Source organism: Macrotis lagotis, chromosome X, assembly GCF_037893015.1.
Source record: "Macrotis lagotis isolate mMagLag1 chromosome X, bilby.v1.9.chrom.fasta, whole genome shotgun sequence".
In the NCBI taxonomy this organism is placed as follows: Eukaryota; Metazoa; Chordata; class Mammalia; order Peramelemorphia; family Peramelidae; genus Macrotis; species Macrotis lagotis.
Window position 1 is genome coordinate 672,295,643 of NC_133666.1, and position 22,384 is coordinate 672,318,026.

At 37.8% G+C, this 22,384-nt stretch overlaps 1 protein-coding gene and 1 pseudogene across 10 annotated transcripts in view; both read right to left on the reverse strand.

Annotated features, from left to right (window-relative positions):
* ATXN2 (ataxin 2) overlaps positions 1 to 22,384 on the reverse strand; it is a 108,623-nt gene that overhangs the window by 27,258 nt on the left and 58,981 nt on the right. For 7 of the 10 annotated variants that reach the window (XM_074205719.1, XM_074205725.1, XM_074205721.1 and 4 more), the window contains exons 7-18: positions 20,953 to 21,044; positions 20,336 to 20,533; positions 19,664 to 19,842; positions 17,824 to 18,033; positions 14,621 to 14,803; positions 11,051 to 11,248; positions 10,606 to 10,713; positions 8,169 to 8,239; positions 4,533 to 4,837; positions 3,233 to 3,296; positions 2,459 to 2,611; positions 1,949 to 2,009 (exon numbers count right to left, since the gene is read on the reverse strand). In XM_074205719.1, the coding sequence (XP_074061820.1) occupies positions 1,949 to 2,009; positions 2,459 to 2,611; positions 3,233 to 3,296; positions 4,533 to 4,837; positions 8,169 to 8,239; positions 10,606 to 10,713; positions 11,051 to 11,248; positions 14,621 to 14,803; positions 17,824 to 18,033; positions 19,664 to 19,842; positions 20,336 to 20,533; positions 20,953 to 21,044 (1,822 nt within the window). Of the gene's footprint in view, positions 1 to 1,942; positions 2,010 to 2,458; positions 2,612 to 3,232; positions 3,297 to 4,532; positions 4,838 to 8,168; positions 8,240 to 10,605; positions 10,714 to 11,050; positions 11,249 to 14,620; positions 14,804 to 17,823; positions 18,034 to 19,663; positions 19,843 to 20,335; positions 20,534 to 20,952; positions 21,045 to 22,384 lie in introns of all 10 variants that reach the window. The other 3 variants (XM_074205726.1, XM_074205722.1, XM_074205723.1) reach the window with 3 other exon arrangements.
* Positions 5,324 to 5,409, reverse strand: LOC141503766 (U6 spliceosomal RNA; annotated as a pseudogene).

Below are 22,384 nucleotides of genomic sequence, written 5' to 3' on the forward strand. Positions count from 1 at the left end.
GAAATGGTTTGATCTGTAATAATCAAGGGAGGGGGGAGAGGAATGTCTTTCTCTAAGTAGCTGCTGACAAGATTCTTACCATGTCCTCTCTAACAGACTGAGGAATGATTAATTGATGCCTGATAATTCCAGGAGAAATGGTAGAAGCAGAATCTTTCCAAGGTCTTTGTACTGTGAGTTGTGAGGACTTGGGGAAAATTATGGCAAAACTTGTTTGCTCATTAAAAGTTCACTGGTAGAGGACACAATTTCCTGATGGCCCTCTAGCACAGATGCTGAATGGTGGAGTGAAGCAGAGCTGTGGGCTTCTTGAGTGACACAGTTAGGTGCCCTTATTGAGGGTCAGCCAGGGCACTGACAGTCAATTGTTAAAAGCTACAAGCCAAGACTAAAATGAAGGTTGAGGCAACTAGGCACTCGATGCAGCCTCTGAGGCGGAGATGCCTCAGAGCATGGATCAATTCTGGCCCACCAATGAGTCAACCCAAGGGCTCCATCAGCCAGCACCACCAGCAGTGGAATAGTCAATTATAACTAATCAACAAGTTCACTTACCTTGGCAGTATCCTTTCCAATCAGGTACACAATGACAACGCGTTTGGCACACTGGCATTGCCAGGGCTAGTTCAGTGTTTGGGAGGCTCCGAAAGAAAGTGTGGAAGAGAAGAGGCATTAGACTGACTACTAGACTGCCTCTTCTTGCTGGATGCCTGTGACACTTGGACAGGCTATCAGCACCAGACCAGGAAACTGAATCTCTTCCATTTAAATTCTTAAGAAGATTCTGAAGATCACCCAGTAGGAGAAGATGCCAGACATGGAAGTCTTTTCTTGATTTAAACTTCCAAGCACCCAGACTCTAATGTAGAGGGCAATTACGATGGACTGACCACGTGAGGCAAAAAGCCTATTTTTAAGGAGAACGCACATAAGACAAGTGGTGGTCAGAAGAGGTGCTATAAGGACACCCTCAAAGTGTCACTGAAGAACTTTGGAATTGCTAATGTGGCATGGCAAACAATGCACTCAGCATGCCCTCTACAGAGAAGGTTCTAGGCTCTATGACTGAAGCAGAACTGAGGGAGCTCAAAAGGAATATGAGAAGAGCAAATTTAGAGCCATCTCTACTCCAAATATTCATGTGGACTCTTTATGCCTGACCCGTGGTATAGTCTTCCAAGCCTGTAGTGGTCCCAATCAGCCAGGCAGATACACTGTACCTTAACCCTGCCTCAGTGATCTTAATCAATGCTAATAATAACAATAAGCACATTACAAATACCTTGCTGAATCCTCATAACAACACTAGGAGATAACTGATATGTTTATCATCCCTATTTTACAGTTGAGGAAACTAAGACTGATAGAGACTAACTGACTTGCCAAAGTTACAGAACTAGTAAAAATGTGAAATGAGGGGCGGTGAGCTGGCACAATGGATAAAGCACTGACCCTGGAATCATAAGAATCTGAGTTCAAATTTGTCATAATATTTATTTAGTTGTGTGACTTTGGGCAAACCACTCAACCCCACCAACTCAAAAAAACATAAAAGACACCCCCCAAAAATCCCAATCTGAGGTGGGATTTGAACTCAGGTGTTGTTGAGTTTTGGCCCAGCACTACCTCAATATATACCAAATATATACCATGACACAAGAAAGATTGAGAATTACAGTCTTATACACTGTTCCATTCCTTCTATGGCTTAAATCCTGATGGATACTCATTGGGTTTCCTTGGAGCCAGAAAGCTCTAGGTTAGTTGATTTGCCCAGATCACCCAAGTAAGCAGTTAAGCTACAAATCAAACACCACAATATACCACTTTGTCCATCCTTAAAAGGTTGGTCCACAATGTGTTTACCAATTATTTCCAAATCCAGTTCTTCAGATCATGCAACATGCAGACTGAATTCAAACCCAGGCAATGTTCTTCTCACCTTTACCTGCTCTATATGTCTTGGCTTGGTTCACTGGCATAGGCGTCATAGGTATAGGATAGAGAGGCTTGTGAGGAGAAAAAGAAAATTTCAGGTTAAGATTTTACTCATTTAAATAAACAAGTTCCATGTCATCTAAGTCAAAATATAAATTTTATCAAACTTTGTAACTTGTATCTACTCCTGAGGGTTTCATACTTCTTCAGCTAACACTGAAATGTTGATAAATACTTTAAAAAATACAATAAAATCTGTGGTGTCATTCATTATGGAGCTTCCACTAAGAAAGCATTAAACTAAAATCTGTATGTAAAAGTCTAAACTATTATTTAAGAACCTTTCTTAATTTCTAAAGGACAAAAGAAAATACACAATTTTCTATTCCAGCCATACCACACAAAAGCAATACTGAACTCAATGTTTTTGTGAGTTGAAGGCTGCCCAACAACCAAACTAAGTTTTTCACTCTATTCCACTACTGAACACCATGGAATTTTGTGACTCCAGAAGCTTTACCTGCACGCCAGGGCTCACTGGGACAGGATACATCATATTTGGTGCAAAACAAACTGGCTGAGTATAGACCGGAGTTGGCTGCTGATGACCCACCATAGAGGGGCTTGGCTGGGCTTGAGGACGAGGGGAAGTTGGAGTGGTTGAAGGTTTTGGCTATAAAAAAATAAAATATAAGTCAATTCTGCAAATGTGAGAAGCTGATCTTTTTGAATAATACACTTTGGCTTTCACTTAATCTCTCAATATTTACTTTCTATGATAAAAGAAAGGATGAAAGGGACATGGGCCTCAGAAAAATCACCTTCGTTTTTAAGTTTGTTAACTTTTAAATACATGGCCATAATCTAGCTATAAGTTTTCTATGGTGGATCTTCATTTATTAAGTTAAAAGGCATAGACAGTTTCACAGAAAATCAGAAAGATCTCTATGAACTGATACAGAGTGAAGAATGAGGGATTTGGTTTTTTTGATAAGTGGGTAGCATGAGGAATAGATAATAAATAGTTGGAAAAATAAAATTAAAAAAATAAGTTATGTAACAAATTCTGCCTATGGTGAAAAATAGCATTTCAAAAACATCAATGGGATATCAAATATACTGCAGTTGTAGTTTCTATGTGTCTAACATACCTAATAAGCTTATGAGTCAAGAAGTAGTAACAATGAATTATTACACAAATGAAACAGAAGATGAAGGAAACTCTAAAGCCCAGTTTTTAGTTACCCATTTTACTTCCTAATTCAAATAGTCTCAAATGGATCCATAAAATTACCTGAGCAAAAGAACGAGGATTGAACTCCTTTGCATTGGGATTCAATGTGGATTTCCTAACTTGCCTAAACACAAAGAAAAAAGTGTAAATGCACTAGGCTGACATTTTTGTTTGTCCCATCCTAGGTCTTTCATAGATGCCAAATGAAAACTTATTAAATACAATTTTGCAAAAGAATATTAATGCTGCTTGTAAAAAAAAAAATCACTATTAATCACCATTCTAGCATTTCCACAGTGTTTGAAGGTTTGCAAAGTCCTTAAAATATTTGAATCTTAGAATACCCAAGGAAGTGAGTGCTATTATTATTTCTACCTACAGATAAAGAAACTGAGGCTCCAAGAAGTTAATGTTTGAGGCAAGAGTTGAACCTAGGTTTTCCAAACTTTGTCACCAAGCTGTTACAATTATTAAATCACAAGATTACAATATTCACAAGATCTTACAATATGTAAAGTAAATACAACAAAAGGAAAGTAAAAGTGGTAAAGGGCATTTTAGAAACTTCCTATCAAAAGTTGTTGAAATGAAAATGTTTTAGAACATTTTGAATCTTAGCAGTTGGGTAGCACAATAGAAAGAGCCTAGGACCTGAAATCAGGGAGACCTGAGTTCAAAGCCTGCCTCAGTCACTTCCCGGCTATGTGACCAAGTGAGTCACTTCTCCCTGTTTGCCTCAGTCTCGTCTTTAAATAGGGATAAACACAGCACCTGCCTTCCAGTTGTTAGAGAACCAATGAGATGATGGTAAAGTGCTTTGCAGAGTGCCTGGCCCCTAGGAAGGCCCTTTCTAAGTACTTGTTCTCTTTTTTTCCCTTTATTTTCTCCTTCCTATCTTATTCTACAAAAATCCTCCTAATGCTCAACAGGAACTGAGCCTTCTTCTCAGTCCCAAGAGGCTCATCACCATTACAGGGCCATTGATAATATAATGAAGTAATGTAATATTTTGGCAATATAATCATTAAAAATATTGTAAGGTATCTCCTCAATTTGGAGTGTGCTTTTGAGACAGTAAAGATTTACTTGTCGGGGGAGACTAGGTAGCACAGTGGATAGAGCACCGGCCCTGGAGTCAGGAGCACCTGAGTTCAAATCTGGCCTCAGACACTTAATAATTACCTAGTTGTGTGGCCTTCAGCAAGTTACTTAACCCCATTGCCTTGCAAAAAAGAAAAGAAAAAAATCAAGTTTTGCCTTTAATTATGCAATGTGCTCCACACAATGGAAGTTCACCACAAAACAAGACATTAAAGCTAATTTCCTAATGGGATACTTTCAACTACAAGTGTAGACTCACTCAGCGGCATCTTTTTTATCTTCTGGATCCTCCTTGTCATGTTTGCTTCCTGGGCTGGCGGTCTGGACACCCTGGGAAGTGACCTCCGGGCCTCTCTTCTGGTCGGAGTTCCCACTGGCTGATGGAGAAATACAAGGACTGCCTGGCTTGCTGCCACCACCTGGGCAGCTGGCACTGAGGTTCTCCAGGAGAGCATCCTTAGGCCCTGGCTCCGGCTGCTCTTTGATCACATCTCTGGACTTTTCTCCTTCTCTGTTTTTGTTGAGCAGATGATCCACATTGTCAGGAGTGGAACTGGGTTGTAACTAAAGAAAGGCAATTAATTACTCTTCTTCATTTTCATTACCAAAGTAAAGAGACCTAAAGAGCTTCTTCTCAAGATAGTGGGAACGGACAGGCTCATGTCGAGGAGATCTACCACAAGATGATCCAAGAGTTGGGATACTGCATTTCATCAAAAACAAAGGGGGAAAAAAAAAGAAAACAGTAACAACAGTCCCCTAGGTTTGTGGGGGTCTGGGGAAATAGGAAATGTGATAACATTCAGAGTTCTTAGTCTGCCTCTAAATGTAACAGGAGACCTGGCTAATGAATTAACATACTCATAGCAGGGCAGTCAAGATCAATATTCTGTCAAGATAAATATTCTAATAAAGAATAGTATAAAAAGCATAGCAATTCTAGATGGAACTTAATTAGCAAGATCCTCTAATGATACCCTCTTTGAACTTCCTCAGTTCTCTCCAAGGAACCACCATCCTTGCCTCCCAGGTCCCAACTTCAGATCATCCTCTACTCTCATTCTCTTCATGAATTTACGTGTCATCCTTGCACAGGGGCCATGCTAATCTTCTCTATGTGCTGCCAAAGCAAGCACCCTATTCTCCTTCTCAATCAAACCATACACACACACACACACACACACACACACACACTCAATTTGCTTGAAAATTCTTCTCCCTCCCCCATCTCAATAAAGTCCTTCCAGATTTCCCCAACTAGTAGTCCATCTACCAAAATAACCTGGCACATGCTTGCACACATACAAATACACATTATATTCTGAAAAACTGAGGGCAGGGACAGCCTCCTTCTTCTCTTCTGATTCCCAGCCCAGCACACTGCCTGCACAGCAGATTCTTGATCAATGCTTGTGGACTGGCCAAATTCCAACCTACATAACAGAATAGCTAAGCGATAACCCTGACAGAGCTACTGCTATTGCCCAGGCACCAAGCTAAGGGGTTTGTAGTTATTCCCTAATCCATAATGCCCCTGGTGATTATTCTAATTTTAGAGTTAAAATAACTAAGACAATCAGAGATTAAATGACTTGTCAAGGGTCACACAGAGATTAAATAGCTGAGACAGGTTTTGAACTCTGTTCTTCCTCATTCCAGGACCAGTATTCTATTTTGCCAGCTTATTGTTCTTTGATACACAATGACTTTAACACAAAAGTGAGTTCATGCAAAGTGTGGTTCAAACTGAGCAATAAGCAAAGGCTTATTGAGAAACGAATAAGATCAGAGAAAATAAAACCATCTCCTTAGACAACTTCTTGTTTTACACAACTGGTCCCTATCATCTTAAGACTTAGCCACAGCTTCAAACCTAACCTTTTATCAAGAAAACCTCTCTCCCCATGAAACGGAAACTAAAAAAGGCCAAGTGGCACAAGAGGGAGTCAAGCACCTACTCTAAGCTTTGCTCCCAGTCCTGGAGAAGCCCTCTCATAAAAGAGCAGAGATTCCCTCTAGTGTGCATGTCCTCCCAATGATCCAACTGGCACTCAATACTGAGTTGAAGACACCAAGCTCAAAACCACACCACCACACTCCCAAACTGAGGTCATGGATGACCAAGAGAGAATCTAACAATATAAATGAAAAAAAACTAAATGGATAAAAGATGCTGCACATTCAATACACTGAAGTGTACATCCACCATTCTGAACAAAGTGAAGACTAATTTCTCTAGGGGAGGAGAGATGTAGGAGGCTGAAGAGCATTTGCTATGACCACCAGCACACAAGTGAGGTGTCATCAGAAAGGAAGATGGGCTAGTGAGGTGGTCAAAGAAAGGTTATCTAAGAGGAATTCAGGAAGGACTTACAAAATATAAGGAGAGCAAGAGAAAGGACTCCAGCATTCTGAATGACTCAACTCAGGGAAGGCCTTCAACCAGCACCATATAGAATGAGAAAGCCTGGTATGGCTGGGATATAGACTGATGGGGGTGAACCCACACAGATGAAGTCATCAACAAGCCCTGCAGGACTGAAAAAGAAGGGTTGGAAAGGGAGGCCCATTGTGGTGGTAATGGGGGGTGAGGTGGAGCCAAGATGGCAGTGTGAAAACAACAATTCCCAGGAACTCCTTCCCCCCCAAAACTCCAAAAGCCAACAAATTATGACTCTAGCCAAAATTTAGAGGGGCAGAACCCACAGAAAAACTGAGTGATACATTTTCCCAGTCCAAGATAACTTGGGGGAAGGTGTGTTTCACCAGAAACGGGAGTTGGAAAGGGAGGCCCATTTGACAAACACAGTGAGGGCCGAGAAGATCTTGAAGGATATGTGCCTAGGGGGTAACATTGGAAGAAGGGAGAAAGCCCAGGTTTTCAGAAAAGGTGAAGTGTGCTGAGAAGACCACAGAAAAGTGATATGCAGATAGCAATGAAAAACTAAGAGTATCAAGCTATTTCCAAAACAAAGGGAAGATCAGGAATGTCTTTTCTGAAGAAAGCAATTTTGAAATTTCAACCTAATACCAAGAGGGTACACCTGGGGCCGGGACATTCAAAGCTGGCACTTTTTCAAGAATGAAGTAAGAGGAGTTGTAATTCGATTTACTAACATGGAAACAGAGGCTGAGGAAGGCAGATTTGTACACGGCGCAAAGACACAAAGTCCAAGGAGTACGCAGGTACAGAGGTCCTGAGGACCATGCATCCATAGCACAGTGCACTTCTACTAAGGCTGAAGACAGGCGTGAGGAAAGAGCAGAGTCAGTGAGCTTCTTCCTGAGAAGGGATGGGAGGAGGACCATGCTATCAGAGACAGCAGTCACATTGATTTTTATTGGGTGAACTTTCCTAGAAGAACATCTAAGGAGGGAAGGTGGAAGCACCAGCCAGTTGAAGGGTGGCTAGAGAGGCAACCTCAGGGGAGTCAGCAAATGAGGACTGGAAACAAGCAGCAGGCATCAATGATTTATGGGAGGAGAACAACCCTGGAAGCTGTTATATCTTAAAGTTTCAATCACTAATTTATGGCCTTTGGAAAAGATAAGATTAGTTGTTCAAATCTTTGATAAAAATCTACCTTTAAACACTGGACAAGGTGCACTGGACAAGTTAAAATATGGTGACAAAGATGCTCATTTGAGCACCTAAAAACAATTCACTTGCAAAAAAAAGATATTAAAAACACAGATGTGTCAAATGAATCGAAGTCTTTCTTATAAGATGTGGTAAATTTGTTTCCAAATCAGATTAAAACATAATTGGGAAATGATAAACAAAAAAAACATAGATAACATTAACTTATAGTTTGTAAGTCAATATGCAATCCAAGAGATTATTTCTATTTTAGTCAAACATCAGTGACATTTAAACATATGAAAAAATACTTACCCTAAAATCATTCTTAAATTTCTTCAAATCATCAATTTGTTTTCTATGTTCTGAAACAATGGGTGATATACCTACAAAATTAAGAAATGTAAAATTAGACATTCATATTTTTCCCTCAAAATAGAGATGTTCAGCTCTATAAAGCATTTTTATTGCTCTCAAATGCATGTGGGTCTAGAAAAAAATGAAGTCCAATATTACAATACAAAATATTAAGACTCAGAATCTACCTGACAGTAAAAAAAATACACTTGTTTAGGTATAAGTGTACAGAGAAATCATTTACTGATCAAAACCCACAGTCCTTCCCTTTTTTCACTTGCTGGGCATTACACACAGCATCCCCTTCCGACATACCTTTTCTGGAAAACTTTTAAACTAATCAAACTCACATAACTCACAAAGAGGACATCGGAACAACACATACTACAACAGGAAAAATACTGAGAAAGGCGGCAAAGCATTGACAGAGCTATGGGACTAGAGTCAGGAAGACCTGAGTTCAAATTCAACATCACACACTTCTAAGTCACATAACCCTGGACAAGTAAGTTATTGAACTTGCCTCAGTTTCCTTATCAGTAAAATGAGATAACACAAGTCTCTCCCTCCTAGGACACAGGGCCTGGGACACCACAGTTGCATATTAAAAACTCCCTGGAGTCCTCCACTCTATGGAAGCTGGTTATATTTTGAAGAGAACTCAAGGTGGGCTGAGAGAGGAGAATGTGCCTCATACAGGTCCTCGTACCCTCTTCACCTAGGTACAAGTCAGGTGCTCCACCTTGGCTCATCAGGGATCCCCTCAAATCCATAAACCATTCTGCCCCAGGGATATTCTTCATTGTGAGAAGCCAGAAGGTTTCATTTTCTTTTCCTTGGGCTTTAGTGGTTTTTCAATCACTCAGAACAAGACTAACTTTTACTGATCTTTTGTCAAATCTATTGTCATCAATGTAAATGTTATACATTTGAATCTGTGTCAGTTCATACAAATCTTCAGACATTTTGGTTAATTCTTCAACTTGTCATTTCTTCTTGTACAATCATATTTCATTATATTCCTCTATCAGTTTTTTAGACTATATTCCTTTTTTTTAAAGGTTTCTGCAAGGCAATGGGGTCAAGTGACTTGCCCAAGGCCATACAGCTAGGTAATTATTAAGTATCAGAGACTGGATTGGAACTCGGGTCCTCCTGACTCCAGGGCCGGTGCTCTATCCACTGCGCCACCTAGCCACCCCTAGATAATATTCCTTAAAAAAAAAAAAAAATCAGAACTAGCAGCAGCTGGGCGGCGCAGTGGAAAAGTACCAACCCTGGAGTCAGGAGGACCCGAGTTCCGATCGGGACTCAGTTACTTAATAATTACCTCGCTGTGTGACCTTGGGCAAATCACTTAACCTTTCAAAAACCAACCAAAAAAAAAAAAAATCGAAACTGAAGTGTAGAACTAGATAAGAGTGCAGACTTGCCCATAAATATATTACTGTGCTTTTCAGCTTTTTACAACTCACTACTGACTCTTCACAGTTTTTGTCTCCTTGAATTTTCTTAGTTTACATTTCTCTTACTATGAGTGATTTGGAGCACTCCTTTGGATTATTGTTTATAGAATGTAATTCTTCTGAAGGCTATCAACCATATCTTTGAACCATGTATCTATTGAAGAATAGCTTTTGGTGCTAATTATCTGTATCAATCACCTATGCACATCATTAATGTTGCAATTTTATCATGAGTATCAATATAAATTCTTCCCCCACATTCTACAATCACTGATTTTTCTTTTCTCAGAATTCTACTTGTTCCTAGTTTTAAAATTCTGTCAATTCTGTCTTTTATGTTCTTACCTAGCCTTTATTTGTCTGAGAATTCTCCCCTAATTGTAGCTGCCAAAAATCCTTTCCAACTTTCTCTTTTTGTTTATTACTGGCACCTTTTCCAGTTCTTTCGGCTTTCTCCTAAACTTAAGTTTCTTGATTTCACCAAATACTGGGGGGTGGGGAGAAGGAGATTAGTTCCCATTGCCTCTTTCCTGTGAATCTCATCCATTCTGCTCATGTCCTTTTCTCTTCTCTAAATGATACCACACTGTTTGATTGTCATATTAAAAAGTGACTTGCACATCTTTACTCATCATTTCCCTTGAGATATCAGGATTTGGTTCTCTACATGAATTTTGTTCCTCTTTTATCTAGTTCTAGAAGATACTCCATTGGTGATATGACTTAATTTATTGTTAAGGCAAAAGCACAGACAGTATTTCTCTTCAATTATTTTAGTTGTGCTTTATTTTGTATTCACTGATATACAAACTGCACAAATGTCTGGTCAGATTAACTCTCAGTGATGTTATGCAATTTGTGGTTATTCCAAATTTTCTCTTATTATTCCACTCTAGGATTGTCTATCTAAGCTGTTTTTACATACTAACCTTTATTTTCTGCTTTTACAAAGCTTGGGGAGGTCTCACTCGGCTTAATATTTTCTTTGTTTCCAGCGGGAGAATTTTGCCTCTGATCTTGAAGCCTAGAATCTTTAGCTGGAAAGGTAGTTTTAGGGATCAAAGTTAGTCCAGTAAACACATGCTGAAAAAGTGAAAAAGACACTGAACCATAGTATTCTTAATCTTGGTTTAGAACAAGGGACCCTAAACAGAAATCTTTAAGTTAAAAAAAGAAAGAAAACAACACAAAAAGGTTATAATCTGGTTAGGTGATGAAAACATACAAGGCAGTCTCAAGGACATTACTGAGAATATCAACTACACAACTAATTTATAAAAATTTATAAAAATTTATAAAAATTTATAAAAATACCAAACCGATATGCCACACATAGAGACAAATGACAGATGCCAAGAACTCCCCATCACATACCATCACTAGATGGGGTAACTGCTCGGTTGGATGCAGGATTGGCAGGTGTAGGAGAAGCAGCTGGCACAGGCATAGCAACAGATTCGGTGGACACAGTCCCAGGTTGGGGAGAAGAAAGAACTGGACCAGTAGTAGTAGTTCCAATGCTGCTTTGTCTTGGAGACCGTGGTCTGTGCGTTTTGGGAGATAATCTTGGAACTATAAAAAAAAAAAAAAAAAGAGAGAAGGGATAGTACAAAATAAAAATGCTTCCTGAGCACATATGTGAGCTTTGATGGCAGGTACTCCCTGGAGACATGACTAAACTGGGACAAGTCCTTGCCCTGGACACCACACCATTACCTCTCAAGGAGAGTACATGAGAGACAGGGGGCCCAGTGGGAAAAGAATATTTGTAGCCCAGCTCCCACTCAGTCTTTGGACACAAGGAATATTATACACTGCTCTATAAACCACACAATACTACAATAATGGGAGTTATGATGAGGTCCAACATATGAGGCCTAGTACAATGCTGACCAGTGCCACCTGACTCATTTGGAAATAAGGTCTAAAAGGGCCAGAAGTCTGCCAAACCTTCTTTCTGCCCTTGTTTCAATGCTCTCCTTTCTGTACAACCCTGTAGGAACTAACCTTTCAGAATTTGTGTTTATACCAAATACTTTGGACTGTTCTTGCTAAGCTAATGAAGCATCAAACCAGTGAGTCATGAGTACTATTTTTTTGCTTTGCTTTGGATACAGATCACAGATTTCATTAGCATGAGAAACACTCAACTCCAAGTGTTTCCACAATTCCTCTGTACCTTAGAGGGTTAAATCACTTGGCATGGGTGTGAAGAAGAAGGGAAAAGATTTGGTTCCAAGCACAAGGTAAGGTGACTGGGTGGTACAGCGTATAGAATGCCAGACTCATCTTCCTGAGAACAAACTAAGACTTGTACTAACTGTGTGACCCTGGGCAAGTCATTTCACCCTGTTTGCCTCACATGTAAAATGAATTGGAGAAGGAAATGGCAAAACCCTGTATCTGTCAAGAAAACCCCAACAGGATCACAGAGTCAGAAACAACTAAAAATGACTCAAAAACAACAAGGCTAATAGATGTGATTTGCAGCCCTCCCAGGATGAGTGGGCCTCTAGTTTTGTCATCTGAACCTTGGTCAGCATGGGAGGGGCTGTGGCAGCCAGGGTTTCTCTGGCACAGTTATCAAGGAGGCAAGTTTATTTCCAGATCATGGCAAGGCACCTCAAGAGGAACACAATGGAATTAAGAGCAATGAGAAAGACTAGATTCACACGTTTCAGGTTAGATATATTCTATACATTTTAAAACAGATAAAAACTGGGAGGTTAGGACTGTTCTTAAGAGGTAAAAAGAAAAGCAGAAAATCCAAGGAAGGCCTATCCATTTCTCTCCTTTGTCCTTGTCCTAAATCCCAGAAGGGGTATCAGCAGTAGTCATGACATTCTTACCCATGTAATGGTTCCTTTCTTCCTTTAGAAACCACTCTAAACACATAAATATTTTATTGAAAAATATCAGCTATAAATTTGATTAGGAAAATAGATTAACCTCCATCAAGGCAATGGAATAATCCACTATTACAAACTCCGCTGACAGCCTCAATCCAGAATCGATCTCACCCTCCCAGGCCCTAGGCTAACTAACCACCTCACAAATACTATCTGTTCTGACCCTCACCACCATCCTAGGAAGTTGGAGCCATGGAAACAAGAGGCAGAGACCCTACACAGCTAGTCCGTCTGGTCATCCTCCATCTTGGCAATGATGAAGGCTGTCTTCTTGTCTTAGGGCATGCCACTTGGCTCTGACTCTTCCCTCTCCCTGCCCCCAGGGCGCTCCTCCCTGGCAGTGGCTCCTCCAAGCTCTGGCCCACCTCTCCATCAGAGCCTCATGTAGACAAGCTCTTTGGTGCCCGAGTCCTTACACAACCCAGTCACCATCTGAAATCTAACTCTCCTGTGGAAGGTGGCCCTCATCTTCATTCTCACACAGCTGTCTATCAAGTGATGATTCCTCAATCCAACAAAATGGGTATTTAGTTCATGTTGGCTTTATTGCAAACATAGGTATTAAATGTTAATATAGACTGCTTTTCTAGAGAACTTTGATTATCCCTCATTTTCCAAACCTAACCCTTCAACAAACCTAATTCTCACAGTTCCTCACCTACAGAAATTAGGGCAACCAGCTATCTCGGGCAGCTAAAATACATCCGAGGTGACTAAATCTGGAAAAAAGGAATTAACAGTGATATTCTATAGCATATATTCCAGTTATAACTCAGATTTAGTACTTAGGAAAAAATGGTACAAATCTAATTCACTTCAATTTTCTTCCTTAAATGGTTACAAAAACCACCTGATTAAAAATCTATTTAAACCTCATTAAAATATTTCTTATCCTATTAGAATGAAGAAAAATATCTATTTTTTTTTAATGTTTTGGATTGACTGATTTTGAATGTTTCTTTCAAGTCTTATTCCTCCAACACTGAGGAGGCAACACGCTCAAGATTAAATTAGGAGAAAAAGAGTTCAAATCCTAGTTCAAATAATTCCCTAGATAAACCACTCTGGGATAGCTTCCTCACACCTGCAATGCTTCTCCAGCACTTGCCCTCAGCTTACAGTACAATCCTATATTCAAAGATTATCTTCAGATAAATAATATAATGCTAAGTGATTAATTAAGCCCAATGTCAAGAAAATTTTAGTTTTAGTTTTAATATGAAAATAATTGATAATGGGAAAAAATAATGAAAAAGAGACAAGGAATTTCAATATCCTGACCCTAAAGTCACATTCCTCACTGAAGAGGATTTCTACAGAAGCTGTAAACAAAGGAAGTGCTTAAACTTCAAGTAAAAGCAAAAAATGGGGTAAGCATTTTTTTAATTTGGTTTAAAATTTTTTTTGTGAGACATAAAGCCCAGCGGTTATGTATTTGGTAAAGGAAAGGTGAGATAAAAATACCTAAGTAATAAATTCCCTCCTCTTCAGTGAAATAACAATAGATGGAAGAGAAATATTTAAGAATATAGTCAAGGAAAAGTAGCAGAGTTATTATACTAACTGTATGGTTGCTTAAGGGCCATTTTCTCTAAACAAACCAACCACTCATAAATTTTTGCCTTTGATTTTGAGTGTGAAAATAACAGCAAAATGAAAGATAATCCAGGGGCAGCTAGGTGGCACAATGGATAGATAATGATCCTGGAGTAAGAAGGACCTGAATTCAAATCTGACCTCAGATACTAATTTCGCAGCTGTATGACTTTGGGCAAGTCACTTAACCCCAACTGCCTTGTAAAAACCAGAAGAAAAAAAATAAGCATTTTTTTCTTCAAGTTAAATTGAACTGTCTTTCCCCTAACTTGGCAAAAATTAATAAAGCTTTGTGACCACAACAAGAATTAGATCCTGGCTAGATTATTTCAACTCTCTCCAGTCAAATGGTGGATATGATAAATCCCCCAAAAGACTGACTTAATCCCACTAATCCCAGAGAATGGCAGAACTATGCCTCAAACAAAACTTGACATACCCCCACTGACCACTGATGACCACGTTCCTCCTGAGGGGCTACTCCGTGCCACAGGAGGAGCAGGTACTTCGCCTGGTGCATTGTGGGAAACAAACTCTAAACCACTGGAGATTGAACCCCTCCCAGTAGAAACTCGGTGACCACGAGGGTGTCGTTGGGCCTTTGGTGACATCCTTGGAGGTCCTAAAAAAAGAACAACAAATATCACATGAATGCTACAAAATCTACTTTTTGCTTTTCATATGGATGCATACCCAAATGGCAATTTAACTACAGGAATACTATTTGTAAAAATTACGGAATTTGATATTGATCATATTAAAAAGAGAATAATGGAAATGCTGACTTTTACTTAAAGATCACAGTAATTGCTAACTTTGGTTTTTATAATAAGCAGGGTTACCAATTCTTTCAAAAAAATGGGTATCATGAAATTTGCCCAACAAAAACTTATTTTATTTAAATACATACCACGTAGGCATTCCTTAAAAATCATAGAAATCAAATAAGAGTATGTCCAGGAAAGACAGAAACCAACAGTCTCCTGAAACACAGGTTGAAAAATCTAAAGTTTTTCCACAATCTCCCTATCAAGTAGTGATCTAAAATTAAAATTTAAGCATTTCTAAATGCCTTACCATAAGAAGTCCAGTGTTTGCTGTTATTTTATTGATGCTGAAAATTCTTTCGAATTTGGTACTAAAATTCTGAGTAACTTATGAGATGAGGTACAACAACAGCTTTGTGGACATTTTCTTTGAAAGAAAAAACTCCCCAGGTAAGGAAACCAATAGAGACTAGCAACTGCACTGCAGTTTTAGCTGTTTGGGATACTGAGAGGTCAAGGGAATGGCCCAAGGTTCCACAACCAATAAGAGGCAAGACCTAAACTTTCATCTTCATGATCCTAAGGCGGCTTTTCCAATCACTGCCCTAAACTCACCTCCCATTTTCATGATTTCCAGCAGTAAAATTACATTAGCTGCCTAAGTAAGAGGTTGACTGCCATTTCTGAACAGTTTTATACAAAAACAAGATTAGAAGGTAAAATAATTAAACAGGGATCAAAATGAGAGTTGTCATTGCCAATTATCCTTACACACGCACCACGGAAGTACAGCCTTTTAGATTTGTTATGGAAAGGTAAGCACCTACCACCAACTGGTCTTAATTACACAGTATGGTTTTGAAAAAAGTGATAAACATAGTTACAATGTAGAAATTTAATCACGTTTGCAGTTTTATTCATGGTATATTACAAAAAACTGTTCAAGCAATAAAAATATGTGTTATATCTGGAACAGTTGTGCAATTAAATGATGTTTAAAAATCTTACCTTTCCTATCATGATGTTTACTGCAATATAACTTGACTTTTCTAAAATTAATTTAAATTTTGCAAGGTACTTTATGAACATTGTCTCATTTGATCCTCACATTTACCCTGGGAAATAGTGAGGCAGAGAGAGGTGAAGTAACTTGCCTAAGGTCACACAATTTGCATGTGTTGAAGTCAGGTCTTCCTGATTCCAGGCTCAGTGCTCTATCCACTGTGCAATCTAGATACCCTATATTAAATTTAATATTGACAATTCTGAAATTCAAATTGAATTCAAATATGAATAAAGGATCCTATAATTCACGTTAAAAGAAAAAGGAGGGGCGGCTAGGTGGTGCAGTGGATAGAGCACTGGCCTTGGAGTCAGGAGTACCTGAGTTCAAGTCCAGCCTCAGACACTTAATAATTACCTAGTCGTGTGGCCTTGGGCAAGCCACTTATAACCCCACTGCCTTGAAAAATGTAAAATGGAAACAAAAACAAAAACATTATGCAAATAGAAAACATACATCTATAATCATTTACTGACAAATAGTACAGTATTAAAATAGACTGTCATAACTTGTATTGGTCACGCCAAAATCATTAACATGAAAGATGCCTTATCTCCACATCTTTATTTGAAAAACAATGTTCACTATTTCATCAGAATGTTACATTTTCCTTTTATACAGAAAAGAAGCAATACCTGCTGGTCTAGGTATTGGTAGCTCCAATTAAGAGCATGATACCTACATAACTTAGATGCAAAACTTATTGTAAATATAGCCATCATCATGTTAATTTCCTTGCCTCCTCCCAAATTTTGTAATGAATGAATCTGAAATTTTGTAAAAGTATATTAGATAAAACTTAAACACAAGTATCTTGAGTTGGGATCTAAAATTACAAAACTTAAAAAAAAAAGTTTATTCTTCCTTGCATTGGAACCAAGAAGCAATCTTCCTGCACTACATACTCTTAATGTATTTGATGAGTCACAAACTAAAATTTGAAATCAAGTATAGATTCAGGCCACGGAATGAAATCCAAAGTTTCAATAGGAGCAAAAGGTTCTCTGACAGTTTAAGCAACATCTTGATCTAGACTCATCTCCCAACTTAAAATAGCCCTTTCACAATCCAATACTCTAAAAAAATAAAGATCCAAATGTATGGTTACATAATTCACTGTCTGAAAAGTAAAACAACTTTAGCAGTGTGTAGGGGAATCAAAGTACAGACTTTGCTTTTTTGCAACCAACTGCTTCAGGGAATAAGCTAGCTCCATCATTTAATGGTCTTTTCAATCACAAGAGAACAAACCAAAAGTACATTTATTTAATCGTAAATCTAAAAGCATGCCTACCAACTATTATTCAGTAAGGAAATATGAGGTCAGACACACACACACACTGGCAACAACAAGATAGGTCTCTCAAAAATGATCCCAAATCTAAACTAATGTCTGCTGACAGTAAAATAGTTAATGCACTTGCTAAAGGATATGTATAATATAAATTTATGACTGGAATAAAGAACTGGTGAAATCACAGTTTATTCACTTACACTCCATCATGAGTCAGGGGCAAAATAATTCATTTAGTACTGAAATTTGACTTTTTAGCGTTATAAAATAAGCATCATTATACCACTCTGAGCTTTGCTTTCTATCCACTGGGGATATTTTGCAGCTTCAGTCTTTTTAAAAAATAAAATTTCATTGTAAAAACAAAAAGTTAATAGAAATAGTTTTGATTAAACTAAAGTTAAAACGTGAAAATTATAGTTACTAAAATAATGAAGAGGAAACAATTTTGTAATTATAAACTCACACAGGAGTTAAACAAAGACAAACAAAAATATGAACAAATTGTGGTATTGTACCTTCTGAAGACATGCGTTTAGGCATAGTAGAGACAGGAGCTGGAGAACCATGAGCAGAGGGGTGAGACGGGGGTCTGGATGGCCTCGAGGGGGGCCTGGAGGGCGGCCTTGTAGGGGTGGCTGCCCGAGGTGGAAGAGAGTTGGGACCTGACTGGTAGCGAGAAGGTGGGCGAGAGGAAGGAGATGGGCAAGGCGATGGCCAGGGAACACCTGACAGAACAAATGATATGAAGGAAAGTATAAAAACTAAAGAAAAAATCATGGGGGGGAAAAAGCAAACAGAAGAAAAAAAAAGGAAAATGACAAAAATGATTTTTTTGTACGTTGAACCCCTTGAGGACAGTTATATGATTTGGTTTCTGGCACAGTTAGGCAACTAGTAAAAGTTTACATGTTCTTTTAAATGAGTCTGTTGAAATGAACACACGTTCCTAAAGGGTTAATTCAGATCTACTCATACTACTTGAGGAAGAAAGCCTGGTTCCTCTAAAGGTTCCTCAGTCCCGCCTTGTCGAGACAAGTACAGAACATACCAGAGGACTTCCACAATAAAACAACACAAAACTCAGGAAGAAAAGGAATGAACTATATGAGCTCTTTTCCAATATAACACCATCATGAAGGCAAGGGGCATCTGTTCCCCCTAACGACACCGTAAAACAATCCAGCTCCTCGCCATCTCAAATTCTACCATCACCTGCTGATGCTGAACCAACCTCTACTACTCCAAAGGAAGGGGAGAAGACCAAATCTTAACTACTGTGGTTTTCCACATTTGTATCAATGGCAACTGACTTAACATTCATTCATTAGTATTTTAAAAAAGAAAGGAAAGACCAGAACAAACTGCCCTCTCAATGTGAAAGGGAAAGAGAAGTTACCTAAATTAAGTTATGCAAACGCTGGGCAGACAACACAAAAAAACTTAACTAAAATAAAAGCAACTACAAGTATTCAATAACCAAACACAGCTGTACCAGTAATGATGGATTATGCTTAACAACAAATCAGTGCAGTTTCTATTTTTAAATGACATCAGACTTACCTTGACTTTAGGAACTTTCCAGGTCTCCTCCCCAGAGGGTCCCCACACTTGAGTATCCTGAACTTCAAGGGCACTTTTCAACTTTTTATTTGGAAAATTTTGAACATGATGCTACTTCACCTTTAATTCTCTACTCAATGAGTAAAGAAAATTGACAAAAAATGTCAATGTTCTGCTCGAAGCAAAAGCAGTTCCTAATACAGTTAAAAGCAAACTGCAGAGATCATCTTACCCTTTAAAAATACTCAAGAGTGTTAGCTGGAGAGGAATTCTGGAGAAAGAAACTTAATGGAAAAAAGGGATGCTAGAAATTCAATGTCAGTTTTTACTTTACTTTGTGCCTTTTCCTTTCAATTCTACTGCTTTTTTTGTTAGTTACAGCTTAATAGTTATTAAGTCATGATAATATCCATTTACAACAAAGATTTACATCCCTGTGGAAATGCTTCCATGAAATACTATACTGAAATATTATCCATTTATTTTTAAAACTGAAAAAGATTGCTTAATTTTCATAGTTGCTTTAAATCTAGATTAAATCATGCATTACATAGTACTAAAAATATTAAGAGACAATACTGCATCAATGTAGCAAATTGCTAACTAACATACTTGGAAATGGGTTTTACACAGTGATTTTGATCAATTCAAGGTATATAAAAGCGATTTAAGAAAAATTCCAAATTGTATAAAACTATACTATTGAAATTACAGAACAGAGAAGTACATAAATAATCTTTTAAAAGATTTGAATTTTTAAATCTATGTACTTCATAAATTGAACCAAACACTTGCCTCCATTAACGACTCTTTGGTCTGCTGCAGAATTCAAGCTAAACTCTGAAGTATGAGATCCAGATCTTGAAGGGGTAGGGCCAGATGCAGGTTGGCCCATTCTTGGAGAATTTTGTCTACCACTTCCCCATGTCATGACATCTCGGGTTCTTTGTACAGGTGGAATGTACTTGCTTTCCCTGAAAAGGAAAGAACAATTCATTGACTCTATCAAAATAAAATCTAGGAAAGATGAAAATTGCCTAGAACTTATTATTTGAAATGTAATTTATATGAAAGTGAGTACTCTGAAAGCATAAATAACAAAATAAAGCAAAAACACTTAATGTGGCAGTAAAATTGTTTGAAAGGTTCTTTAAATGAATAAATTCTAATCTCAGCAGCATTAATATTTCTAAGAAATCACTGGGGAACAAATATAGATACTATTTGCAATATAATGTAAATTTTTATGATCACTTTTTGGTTCCTCTTTAGGATTATAAAATTAAAACTTGGAAGAGATCTTAGTAATAAGATCATCATCTTTCTGAACTTAAAAAAAGATGAGTGCAAGTTACAAAAATGTTCACAAGCAAGTAAGTTTGGATGAGTCACTTTAAGGATATATGCTCTATCCCACAGACCTTTCAGAAGACATCCAAAATACAGGATCTTTTTTCCATTAAATACCTAGTGTTGATGCTGTGCCCTTCACGCTCACTGGCATTTCTCTGAACAGCGGTATATTTTTCTTCTTCACTTCTATCATCATTTTCAAGGGCTACCCGAGCTTTGTATTGAGCACTTGATTCAATTTCTTCAGCTAATTGGTTTGCTCGTGCTTCCCGTTTTAAAAACTCTTCTGAGTTATCTCTTTCTAATGGTACCCTAAGGATGGAAGAAAAAGAATAAAGCAAATACTTTAGAGTCATAGTTCAAGATGTTAAGAAACTTTTTAAAAAGCAGTAAATTTGAAAGTTTTTAAAAACTTATTCATAGATTTAAATTCCTTGGTATAGTTTAACATCTAAAATTTATGCTTAAAAATTGAGCAATCTCATAAACCTCAATTAGGATGGTAAATTAACATAAATTTGTTTCAAGAACTTCTGCCTTTCAATTGGAAAGAAGAGTTATAGAATAGACAATATAGATTTCCCCTCTAATCACAGAAATTTGCATTTAGGGCTATAGTGAAATTATTCTGTACTTTGAAAAACCTGTAGGAAAAATTTCCCACAAATTTTCTAAATTCAAGAGTGGGGGAAAAAATTCAAATAAGTAAAATAAAATGAAAGAAAACTCACGTATATGATGACAAACTGCTATCATAGGTGGAAACTACACCGTAATTTTCTTCATTATAGCGAAACATGTCATTGGGATCCCATCCATTAGACTGGAAGAAAATGAAGCTTGTTTTTCAAAATGACAGTTTATTTACTCTTCAGATTTTTCTACTATGTCCTCAATCTTTAATCAGCATCAAATATGCAGAGGCTACAAAAGTAAAACTTCCAAAGAATGGACCAAAGTTGGATAATTAGCTATGAAAAATCATTTTACATTTTAATGAGCTATAAAGTTTTACTGGAACATGGGCCAGTTTTGTTCACTTTTTTTCCTCTTCCTTTTTTTGCTAAATAAGGGATAGCTCTCAGGGAAGAAAATGTAGGTAATATAATTTTTTTTTTTTTGATTTAACAAAGAAAGCTTGGCTAAAGTGCTTTTTTAAAAATGAAGTAGGAAAGTTGAAATTACGACACAATCTTTTTAACAAATAGTAAGATTCTTCAAACCTTGCTGGTCCTGATCCATGCACAGGCAGGGAATTCTTTCAAGGGTTAAAGGGTAGGGTGTGAATAGAAAGGGCTATCATAGTTATCTTTCGTCAGGTAAACTGTTAGAAGAAAACTGTGATAGTATTTTCCAGTTCCATCAGAATTGCCTGAAAACACCAGAGGGGCAAGAGGTCAGATTCTAGAGTCAGTTCTGTCATTCGCTAAGAGTGTGATTTTGGAATATTAACTTCTCTAGGTTGGTTTGTTTCACATAAGTCAAACAAAAAGTTTATCTGACATTATCTGTAAAGCTATTTCCAATTCCAAAATGTTAAATTGCTTTATGAGTCCTACAAAGTCATCCTAAATTATCCTGTTAGGTCCCACAAGACAATTTTCAGTAACCCAGTACTCAAAGCACTTTGAGGAAAACAGCAGGTTTTTAGTAGAAATCTGCTGGATTTTGAGGAAAGAGCAAGTGGGTTCAAAAATATGTCTCTATACTTTGAGAAAAAAGTCTCTCAAACTCTCTATGCCTGAATTTCCTCAACTGTCAAGTGAAGAAGTTCTACTAGATAAGTACTTTTCAAGCTCTATTTCTATGATTAAAAAAATTGTTCTTCTTTTGATTCTCTTTCTTCTCATTCTCTTAATTCCCTATAATCTGGTTCCTTCCATAGATAGGTCAGAAAGGGCTCTCTCCAAAGTTACCAATGATCTTTTGGTGGCCACATCCAAAGGCTTTTTCTCAATCCTCATTCTTCTTGACTTCTCTGCAATCTTTGTTGATGAGGATCATCCTGTGTTCCTGGATATGCTCTTCTCTACATTTTCAGGACAATCCTTTCCCTGTTTTTCCTCCTATTTATCTGACCACTATTTCCTCCACATCACATTCTTCATCCTGAGCCTTCTCCTTTCCCCACTTTATACTGCTCTTCACTCAAATGGATTTAAT